This window comes from Molothrus aeneus, chromosome 16 (assembly GCF_037042795.1).
Source record: "Molothrus aeneus isolate 106 chromosome 16, BPBGC_Maene_1.0, whole genome shotgun sequence".
NCBI lineage: Eukaryota > Metazoa > Chordata > Aves > Passeriformes > Icteridae > Molothrus > Molothrus aeneus.
The window spans coordinates 10,998,007-11,009,188 of record NC_089661.1 but is presented as its reverse complement, the minus strand read 5'-3'; the positions used below and the strand labels follow the sequence as shown (position 1 = coordinate 11,009,188).

At 47.5% G+C, this 11,182-nt stretch overlaps 1 protein-coding gene across 1 annotated transcript; it reads right to left on the bottom strand.

Moving 5' to 3' along the window:
* Positions 1 to 844: 844 nt before the first annotated feature.
* Positions 845 to 8,984, bottom strand: LOC136563401 (cytochrome P450 2W1-like). Its single transcript, XM_066560755.1, has 9 exons — positions 8,787 to 8,984; positions 6,815 to 6,977; positions 4,811 to 4,960; positions 4,571 to 4,728; positions 3,982 to 4,155; positions 2,842 to 2,983; positions 2,267 to 2,451; positions 1,643 to 1,784; positions 845 to 1,035 (listed from the first exon to the last, which is right to left on the bottom strand). Exons 1-9 carry the CDS (start codon positions 8,982 to 8,984, stop codon positions 845 to 847), a joined length of 1,503 nt encoding a protein of 500 aa, XP_066416852.1.
* Positions 8,985 to 11,182: the final 2,198 nt, after the last annotated feature.

Sequence of the window (11,182 nt, the reverse complement as noted above, 5' to 3'; positions counted from 1 at the left end):
GACTGCTGGTGTAGGGTAACATTAACCAGGGTATCTGAAGAGAGGGAACTCTCTTTGCTGCTGTTTAACAAGGTCAGGAAGGACAGAGATGTGTAAAACTAGCAGTGGGTGTAGTTTATTTTTGTGTCATTAGCTCTTTATGACCGGATGCTGGTGCAAATCTCAAGTGGCCTCATGATTTAAATTGCAAACTCAGGAATGCAGCTCCTGTTTTGCTCCAGCTGGGGAGCAGTGTTGAGCTTGGTTGCAGCACTTGCTTCTCTGAACAGGTTTGCAGCCTCTGGGGCATCTTCCAGAACACTGTTCCCAGGCAGATTTAGTCCTCAAACCACATGGACCCATCACTTTTTTCACTCTTCGTGTTTGGCTTGGCTGCCTGGTGGGTGAAATCCTGGCAGGATTTTGCTGTGAGCTGTGGAAAAGCTCAGGAGGTGTCTATGGATGGCTCAAGCCTGTGACCCACGGTGTCTCTCTGTGGCTTCCAGCGAACTGTGGCTTGTTCTTCCTCAGGATTCCAGGCAGATTTCTGTGACATGGTGAGCTTTGGGAGCCTGGGTGTTCCCCTGCTGCTCATGGGCTGCATCCCCTCCACCAGAGCAGCAGCTTGGTCCCTTCACCAGCTCTGTGCACATCTTGAGAAGTGGGGTGTGATGGGCAGCACCATGGCTGTGTTTGCATCTCCCCCAGGGCACAGGAACAAAGAGCAGCCCTGGGGGGATGGAGCAGTGCAGAGGGGTGGATGGAGGCAGTGGGGAAGGGGATGTGGTGCTGGGGCAGGGTGGGGGATGGCGAGTTTGAGCAGAGTTGGGCTCTTGGACCCCAAAGCTCTGGGACAAGGCCGTGGTTATTCCCTCAGGACAGCACAGGTTGCCTGGGGCTGAGGCCTCAATGTGAAAGTTGTTTGAGGGACGGTGAGGTCCAGGTCAGACTCTGAAACTCCCGGCTGGGGTCGGAAGGTGAATGTTTGGAGCAGCCCTACAAAGAAGACAAAGAGCTCCATCTTGGCCAGGCTTTCCCCGATGCAGTTCCGCCGCCCTGCGGGTGAAAGCAGAGAGTTCACCTCATGGCAGAATCCAGCTGGAATGTTTGCCATGGACACTTAGCATCTGAGATGTTGCAATGGGAGCAGGAGGGAAACTTTGAAATGCACTAAAGCATTTTGGTGTAGAGGAGCCTGTGTTGCTGAAGGTTCCTGCCTGGTCTCTTTTGTCACAGGCTACAGCCATCTTGCAGAGTTGTTGCACATTTATGGTGTGCCCTCTCCTCTCCTTAGCTCTTCCAACCCTCTCAGCATCTTTAACCCTTTCTTTTGGAAAGCAGCCTGATAGAAGAATGCCACCTCCTTCCAAAGTGGAATAGTTTGAAACTCACTTTTCCTGTGGAATTTATCCTCATATACCACTTTTAGATAAAAGTGTGCTTCTTTTTACTACCCTTCTTTGTGCTATATTTAGCAGTGGGAGAGCTGTGCTCTGAGAGCAGCCATTTGCCCAGATGCAGAACAATTGATTCCATGCAGTAGTCTGGTTGCTTATTGACTGAGTTAAGGGCAATGTTTAGACATGAAGACTCATTAGTGTGTATTTGTAATAAAGTGGCCCTGCCACAGCCCCAGCTCTGTGCAGGTCAGCCCTTTAGTTACCTGTGGAGAAAGGCAGGAAAGCTCCTTTCTTTACAAAATTCCCTTCAGCATCGAGAAAGTGGTTGGGGTTGAACTGATGTGGTGTCTCCCATTGTGTCTTATCCAGCAGCACTGAGGTAAGGGATGGGATTACAATTATACCCTGGAAGAAAAGTACACAAAGGCACAAAAGATAGCCAAGTGCTGTTTTGGTTCATTTTCTCACACAGGCTTTGGTGTCCCAGATTTGCTCCACCTGGGGTAGGTGGAGACCATGAGGGTTTTATCCCATCATCCAGCAGAGAGACATCAGTGAGATTCTCCCACTAGTGCCAAGGACTGAAGCCAAACCCCACAGGGTGCTGTGAAAACCTCAAGTGGAAGGTAAAATCCTGCACTTCTCTGGCAGATACTTCACTGTGCAGATGGCAGCAAGGAGGTAAACCAGGGCTGCTCATGGAGTGAGGAAGTCCTGAGCATGAGAGGGACTGGATTGAGCCATATGACAACCCTGGGCCGTGTACAGAAACCCTTCTGGGGATGGTTTTGGACTCTGTTGTGTAATTCCCTCTAAGAAACCATTCTCCAGTGGCACTGGCAGATCTGGGGAGGGTTTTGTGTTCCTGGGAGGCAGCAGATACCTACCTTGGGCAGGAAGTAGCCCCTGAAGTGGGTGTCAACAGCAGTGCAGCGGGGCACGTGTGGCAGGAGGGTGATGAACCTCTGCACCTCGTGCAGCACCGCGTTGGTGTAGGGCATCCTCCTCCTGTCCTCATACGTGGCCCAGCTCCCAGCCTTGACTGTTCTCCCAATCTCCTCCTGGACCTTTTCTGGAAGGAACAAACAAAAGGGATGTGTCCTAGCAAGAAAGCCAACTCCCTCCTTGGATTTGGTTTAGGGGGGAAGAAACCCCATTTTTTCAGAGTTTGAAGAGAGAGAGGATTCTTAAAGCAGCAGTGTGGGTTTCCCTGCTTTGTGTTTAATTCAGGTGTGTGGGTGGGTTGTTTCTGCAGCATCATACTCTGATCTCCACTCATCCTCTCTCCCAGCTACTCAAAAGGGCTATTTTATTGTGACTTTGATCAGCACCATTTACATTAGCAGTTTATCACAGAGGAGAGCTAGGATTCAGCTCTTCAGGCAAAAGAGCTGCTGTGGGTCTGAGGCCAGACCTCTTCATTTCAGCCTTGCCATGGATGGAGTAGGTAAAAGCTGCTCACTTTGAATCTCTGGGTATTTCATCATGAGCAGGATGGACCACTGGAGCGTGGTGGCAATGGTCTCTGTTCCAGCCATGACCAGGTCAAGTATGGATGCCATTAAGTTGTCATCATGGAAGAGGCTGTCTTTCTTGTGCTTCTCCTTGAAAAACACAAAAGGTAAGAAAAGTCATAAAACCATCAGTCTGAGTATTCAGCAAGCGCAGGAAATGCTGCATTACCTACAGCACAGCTGGCTGTGGTCTTGTGTTTGTGAACTGGGTGATAAAATAGACCTGATCTTGAATGCACAGCATTCACCAGAGATGGAGCACCACAGATGGAAGGTTTGGAGGGGAGTTTTGGTTCAACAAAAAGAGTCCATCTCCGCTGGAAGCAGACTGAAACCCAGAGCCAGCTGCTGCTCACAGATTCAGCCTTGCAGGTTTGGAAAGAGCCTGGTCTCTGCCCTGAACAGGAGCAGATTCAGTTAATTCTATCTCTGAGGGACTCCTCCTGCCCAAGGCCAGGTTTGAATCCCCAACAATGCTCAAAATTGCCTTTCAGGCCATTTCTGCCTGAGTCTTAGAACTGTGATAACTCCTCCTCCACATAGTTGAGTAGAATACTTAGTGCCTAAGGTCAGCCTGAATCCAGCTGGAAAGAAGAAAAAGCTCAGAGCCCAAATATTTTGTGTTGAATGAAACCAAGTGATGTGTGAAACTGCCGAGCCTCTGCTAAGTGAGATGCAGGGCAGGGTTAGGACTTGTACTGGTGATTTATCATTCAAGTTCTTTAAGGGGATCATTCATCTTGATGGAGCAACAGTATCAATGATTAATTGATTTGTTTTCATAAAAAGAAAAGCAGAGTCAGCTTTCATGTGAATTCATGCATTTTCTACTAGGAGTGAGTGGTTGATCTCACATTATTAGTGCTGCTATTTCAGGAGTGGACTGAGAGTAGCTTTTGTGTCTTAATTTTGATAGAAAAATGTACCAATTGGAAGAGCCTGACATCTGATTTAAATACCACTGGAGTAACAGCATGGATTTCAATAGATTTACATGACATGACTGAAATCAAGACTCAGCAACTCCTTTAGCTAGAAAATCCAAAGGAGACATTGCAAACAGCCAACAGAGCTAAGCAGCCCAATACCTCTTGTTGCTTGAATATCAGTGCATCGATGTAGCTCCTCACACTGTTCTCATTGATATCCTCCCTGCTGGCCTTCATGTATTGCCTTAAAATGGCACGCACATCTTCGATTTTCTTGAGCATAATCTTGTGGGTTTTGAAAAGAAATCCAAGGAACGGGTAGAAATTGAAATACTAATGAGAAATTTAAAAAGAAAAGCATTAGGCTTGCAGAAATAACACACAGAATCACACAGAATCCCCTTGGCACATCCTGAAACCGCTTTTTTCCTAAGGGCCAATGAATCAGTTGGGTTTTGTCTTTAGTAGCAATATCTCAGCATCCCAGGGACTTCCCAGGCAGATTTTCATAAACTAAAGTAACCATAGTTCAGATCTCATTTGAGCTCCACACAGATGTGCAGGATGGGTCAACAGGGAAGTAGGTAAGGGGCATCTGGCAGCAGATTTTGGTGACCCAAGTGTCACATGGAGAACTGTCACATTTTAGGTGTAATGGCTGGTTCTGAACATCAGAAAACTGCTGAAGTAAACCCTGTGTTTGGTGTGGCTCACGTAAAAAAAATTATCTGTGGGACAGTTTACTTACGTTTAAATTTGGGGATCCCAGAAGAATCATAATTTCATCTATGAGCCTTAAGAGAGTGAGGAATGTTGGGTCCTTGTAGTCAAACCTGTCCCCAAAGAGCATGACGAAGGTGACGTTGATGGGCGCGCAGTTGAAGGAGGGCAGGCTGAAAGGTTCCCCTGCAGCAGGAGCAGGGTGGGAAAGCTGTGAGATGTGGAGCAGCTGCGACACACACCAGCCCCAGGATGGTCCCCAGCTCACCTTTGAAGGATTTGATCATCTCGATGAGGAAGTGGAGCTCCTCAAAGATTCTGCCCTCTATCATTTGCTTGCCCATGCCGAGGTTGCGCATGCTGGACACGGTGAACCTGCGCGTTGTCCTCCACAGCTCCCCGATGGAGAAGAACAGACCTGGGCAGCCCGTGAGAAATGTGCTGGGCTCAGGCACAGAGGAGCCCCCCACACCAAACCAAACAGGGCACTGGGTGAGCAGGGAGCTCCACAGGTGTTCCTGCTGCCTGTTTTCACATGGATTTAGGGACTGAAGGTCTCCCCTTTCTGTGTGCCTCATCCCTGTATCCTCTCAGCTCCCTCCTCATTGAGCTGTAGCATGGGAAAAGCAAGCTCCCTCCCAGCCCAGTTACCCCAGTCCTCTCCTGAGTGGCAGGTGTGGCTTTCAGACCAGTATGGGTTGGCTGTAGAGCTGGGGGAAGATGTTGGTTTGAGTTTGTCATGGGACACTTGTGACCCTGCTCGTTGCAAGTCTAGGGCCTCAAGCACCTTGTGTGTCTGCAGCTTATCCCTTCATCCTATTCTAGTCATAAAGGAAATTTAACTGTGTGGGATGGGATAATTCAGTCTCCTCAACCCTAAAGTGTTTTATGGAGATTCCCAGCAGTGCTGTATTTTCAGCAGTGGTGAAAATACTGACATTTTTGTGGAGGTTTCTGAGCTCATGCCACGATGATCTCTAGCACCTCCAAGCAGGGATGGGTATTTCATCCTGTCAGAGTGCTGTAAAGAAAAAGTCAGGTCAATAATCCAAAATCTACCTCAGATTGTGGTCAGTTGAAAAGCTGGATGGATTTCACATCTTCATCGTGGCTGTGAGGCTTTTAAATATGTTTGCTTTTCTGTTTTAAAGCAGTGTATTTTTAATTTGGATAGCAAAACCTTTTGCTCTAAAAATGTCAGAGCAAATTTCTAAACTTCAATTTTTAATTTTTCTTTAATTTATACAATTTCATCTGGATCATTCCTTTTCTGAGAGCATCTTCACAGTCAACAAATTGGCATTTTCTGAAGAAAAAATGTTTCATGGGTAAATTTGTGACCATTGTTGCTTAACAGCCTCTGAGAGCTTCCATCTTTGGGTCACGTCTAAGTGCCTCAGACTTGGGCTGAGAAGGTAAATGTGAAAGGACTCACAATGCAATACTGATATTCTCCCACAGGGATGTTTTACATGTAAATCAGCTCTAAAAAATACCTTTTCCCTTATAGATTCCTTTTATTTATGTAGTGATAAATTCATCTATTGATATTATGGCTGGGTAATTTAATTTCTAATTCTAATCCCAACTTCAGCCTCTGACCAACATATAAAGCTGCCTTTTGGTTCTCCCAGCTAAAGCCTTACATGAAGGAGAGGCTGGACAAAGCAAAAAGTCCTCTGAAATAGTCAGAGGTGGAAAAACTATGGGATTGTTTGTAGGGCTGAATTTCCAGCCCTCAGCCTCTTGCTTCTGAAGCTGTTTCAGGCTGGTCAACCTGGGGACTTTTGTGGGGAGGCAAAGGTGTGGGAACTGACAGGACAAAGGCAGTGGGAGAAAGGGAAAAACCTGACAGCTCCCAGCAGCCAAGCCAGGTAGTCCAAAGTCTCCTGGAAACGTGAGGAGGGTTCATAAACCAGTGATGACAGCGAGCTGCTCACACCAACATCGCACAGAGATTAACCCCAGAGTTACCACAGTGCCTTCAAAAATCCCACTCCTCCCACCCCTCAACTCTTTGGATATGGACGGGCTGCAAGTGCATCAGCAGAAATGATGGAAAGCCAGGAGCCATTGCGTGCAAGGAAAGCCAAATGTTTGCTGTCACTTGGCTTCAGAAGGTGATGTTTAAAAGCTGGGCTCCAGGGACGCACAGTTAGGCTGTGCCTCATCATCATCATCATCATCATCATCATCATCATCATCATCATCATCATTACGGGCACTAAGCGACAGCATTGTCCCTCCCAGCCCCCTCTCATTGCTCTAGTACCGTTTCTGTTCTGAATTTGGTCAAATATTGGGATGGATGGTCTGTCTACAAACTCCTCTGTGTAGTTCACAAGCGCCTCTCGCACAACTTCGTACCCGGTCAGCACCACAACTTTCTGGAACCCAAAGTGCAGGGTGAAGATGGGGCCGTATTTTTCTGCAAGCTGAAAAAAAGAGGCGAGCTGTGATGGTCAGGAAGGGCGGGAGAGTGCATGGAGCAGCACCTCCTGCTGTCTGAAAGGACATTTTTCATCCTGGCATCCTGCAGGGAATGGCTGCAGAGCCACCACCTGCAGAAGGGCACCTATGAGCCAGAGCTCATCGTGGTCAAGCATGAGGCATTTTGTACAGATGCTGGCATCTGTATGGAATTCAGGCTTCTTGCCATGAAGGAGCCCCCACCTCCACCAATGCATCACTAATCTGGTTTTGCTGTTAAGGAGAAAATAAATGAAAAACAAAAAAGCCCATCTAAAGACTGGACCTCAAATGGCAGCTAAAGTTGGCAAACTGGAAAAAGACCAAAAAAGAGAAGATAGTTCAGTTCCAGTAATGATGCTGTCACAGAGGAAAGCTTTAGTCTGATACTCCTGATATACTAAAGTTCTCCTGCATCCTGCAATGAGAGGAGCAATGGCTCTTTCACAGGACAACGGGGGCACCCTTCATTGCCCACCCAACAAACCCCAGTTGGTGCCAGCTGCTTCGTGCAAACACCATTTTTTGCTCTCTGTGGGGTGAGATGGAGGGATAACCCCTCTGGAGAGATCCCAAAGCCAAGGCAAACACAGGCAATACCAAGCACAGCCTAGCAAGGGACAAAAGCACGCGGAGGTAATTCCAAAGTGCCATTCAGAGGCTGCAGCAGCATCTGCCCAGCCCTGCTGGGTAAACTGACCCCAACCCTGACATTGCCCATAACAGCTCCAGGTGCTGGGGCCTCGCCCCGTGGCAGCACAGCCCGTGTTTGCTGAGCATGGGTGTCACAGAAGCCATGGACACCTGGCTGTGACCCCCCCTGCCTGTTTGCTCACTCTCTCCATGACCCCAGCATGGGCCATCCCCGAGGGAGCCATCCCCAAGGAAACCATCCCTGAGGAAGCCAGCCCAAGGGAATCATCCCCGAGAGAACAATCCCCAAGGGAACCAGCCCCAAGGGAACCATCCCTGAGGAAACCAGCCCAGGGGAGCCATCCCCAGGGGAGCCATTCCCGAGGGAACCATCCACGAGGGAGCCAGCCCAAGGGAGCCCCGAAGGAACCAGTCCCAAGGGAATCATCCCCATAGGAGCTATCCCCAAAGGAACCATCCCCAAAGGAACCATCCCCTAAAGCCAGGTGGGAATGCCCAGCAGCCCCAAGAGCAACCTTGTCCTGCACACAGTGGGGTAAGTTTTCTAAATTACAGGTTATTGGAAGAGCTCACAGGTTATTCACTCTGTTCCTTAGCACAGCTTTCCCATCTCTCCCTTGCGCTGCCATCTAGACTTTAATGCATATCCCATTCATCAAGAGGGAAAGGGATTTCACAGTGCAGAGTCCGGATTTGGCCCTCTCTGCAGCAGTTTTGGGGTCGCTGCATTGTGGATTCCTCTTGCCAGATCTCCGGGGCATAGGGGAGGGAAGCAATTTAATTTATGTTAGTTATGTCCTAATGCTTTAAAAGATTTCTGGGTGTCCAAGCTGTCAAATTAATATTTCAAATCCCACAAGCATTATAGACTTCATGTACATCACCACAATTACATGAAGAAATCCCATATTACCCAGAGGTCTTTTTTTAGTGGTTGATTGCTCCTAAATTACATTGCATCAACACAGACATTGACTAGAAGAAGCCCAGAAAGATATCATAAAGCAATTTTCACACCTTTACAATTTAGTTTGAATTTAAAAAGACAAAAAGTTCTCACTGATACATCCCAGGCAACTTTAAAATCTGTGAGGGTCAGGGTTAGGGTTTTTTTGTCCTACCTTCATTAGTGATTTATCTTGCCTTCTAAGATCCACCAAGTGCAGGTTGCCAATGATCGGAAGAGGAGTTGGACCAGGAGGTAATTTAAAAGCTGAATTTTTATAGCCAGTTGAAAAATAGGCTACAGCTAATAATACTGCTGTGCACAGCAGACAAACTAATGCAGGATCAGAGAGAAATGAAACTAAAAAAGACATTTTTTAAAGTAATAATCTGGTTTTTGGGGTTAGAAGCAATAAAAATGCAGTGGCACTGTTCAGTTTCTGCCAGCTGGCTCTCTGTTTGCTCTCTGCAATTGCTACAAGCACTCAATTCTTATTAAGGTTTGTAGAGTACCTAAATAAATACTGCATACTCCACCCTCTTTAAACACCTCAGAGAATGTGGTCTAAGCAGTTTGCAAAGCCTGTCCAGAAGTAAAGAGAGTTTCAAATTACAAACCCATGCATGTGTGTGCAAGAACATATACATGGGAAAAGGTGCTTGGCATTCCTCTATAACCTCCTCCTCCTCCCTGAGACCTCAAGGTCCTTCATTAGCAGTACTATGACCCTCCAAGCACTCTGCTGACACAGGGAAATAAAAAGGCTCTTGGAATCCTATTAGAACCTCCAGATTCAGGCTTAGGTAGGATTTGAGATCTCCATATTACTAGAGAAAAATATCAGTAGTTTTACAGGAGACTTTGGCTTTCTTGATGTCAAGTGGAGATCAAAGGTTGTTAATAATGGTAAAGCCCAACTATCCCTGGGGGGTTGTAGCCCATAAACTTCTTTATAAAGTCAGCTCTGAACTGCCCGGGAGGGATGTGATTTCAGACTTTGTGTATGAGGTGGAAGACATGTAATAGCTAGCCACAGAAAATTAGCTTGGATCAAGTGATCATGAGTAGATTCATGAGTGCAATGGAAAGACAAAATTAGATTTGAAACTTCTGGGAGGACTTCATTTTGTGAGAGCAGCTTCTAAGGGATAGAGGGAAGAAATTTACAAAGTTAATGAAGCTAGCTGACCTGGCAGGCTCCAGAAGGGGAACAAGGCAGGAGAATGGAATGATTTTTACTCAAAGATACTAAACACCTGAAGCTTGCATCCCTTATGAAGGCTTAAGCCTTGCTTAGAAAATAATTGAGGTTACCTGCATAGTGGTTTTCAGGAGGAAGTTTGGCATAACCAGCCAAAGGAATACAATCATTCAGGGAAGAAAGAGCTGTCTTACATGATGAGGAAACACAAGGCTAAAGGTACATTTGTCCAAAGGTTAGATCGTATAAAGGCCATTATTCAGCAAATATGGGTCCTTAGCCTTGTAAATGGAAAGAAGGCAGGAAGGAGGTAGATCTGATCCAGAGTGGGGCATGGTCAGCAGGGTCACAGAGCAAACATCTGCTGGGCACTCACCAGAGCTGCCTGTGTGGTGAGGAGATGTTGCAGCACAACAGCCACCCAGAAGCAGGAGCAGCAAGTGTGTCGCAACATTTCTGAGATTTATTTTTTTATTAGCTTCCAAGAAATGGGCTGGAGGCAGTGGTTTCCCCCAGAGCATGCCTAGGATGACTCAGCCCTGCCTGCTCCATGAGCTAAGAGGCAGAGGGGCTGTAAAGACAGGCAGGAAGGATCATGGCTGGCACAGGATGCAGAACGTGGGCACTGCCATGAGGACTTGCAATGGCACATGCTCTGTGCCTGGGCAAAATGTTTGTTCCTGCAGGGTTTTCTTGGACCAGCAGCACCCTGCAGGGCAAAAGTTACGTGTTGCTGCTGCTCTCCTGGTATTTCACCTTACCCTGGGAGCCTCTGAACTCATAAAAAGGCCTTTCAGAAAGAGACTTAAATTATCTCTGAAAAGCCAGGGGGAGTGTATTGTGGTTTTTTTCCAAGGCTGGCTCTGAGTGCAGTGCATTAAAATGACAAAGGTAAGTAAAAGTCTTTCGATGACAAGAAATTCCTGTCTCACTGACGTGTCTGTGTTTTGTGTTTCACTCCAGAGCCGAGCTGCTACGTGCTGCCCTGCCTGAGCACACAGAGCCGAGCACAAAATACCTGCCAGGCACTGACACTGCTCTGGGTGCATTCCTGGGGCAGCCAGGCCCCTCAAGGTGCTCCTGGTCCAGTTGTCCTCCATCCCTCGTGCTCGTGTGGCATTCTGCCACTGCTTGTGACTGGTGGTACTGGTGAGGATGTGGAACGTTGGATATTGGCCACCTAAGGGCAACCACACCACTGCCAGTCCGCCAGCCTGGGCCACTAAAACACCAGCCCTGCATCCTTTAACTTAAATGCCCCAAAACCTCTGCACCTCCCCTGCCAGTCCCATTCTTCACTAGCAGTGCAGCCTTGGATAATTCCTGCTGGCTTTTACTGTGATGGGTTCCTTGTAAGCAAGGGCAAGAGA

Bases quoted from the DNA above. Each gene is read 5' to 3' on its own strand.
- LOC136563401 (XM_066560755.1), bottom strand. From the start codon at position 8,984: ATGTCTTTTTTAGTTTCATTTCTCTCTGATCCTGCATTAGTTTGTCTG. The intron at 4,961-6,814 runs GTACTAGAGCAA...CGGGCTGCCCAG, and splicing joins CCAAATTCAGAACAGAAACG to GTCTGTTCTTCTCCATCGGG. The intron at 2,984-3,981 runs GTATTGGGCTGC...GTGTTTTTCAAG, and splicing joins TGATATTCAAGCAACAAGAG to GAGAAGCACAAGAAAGACAG.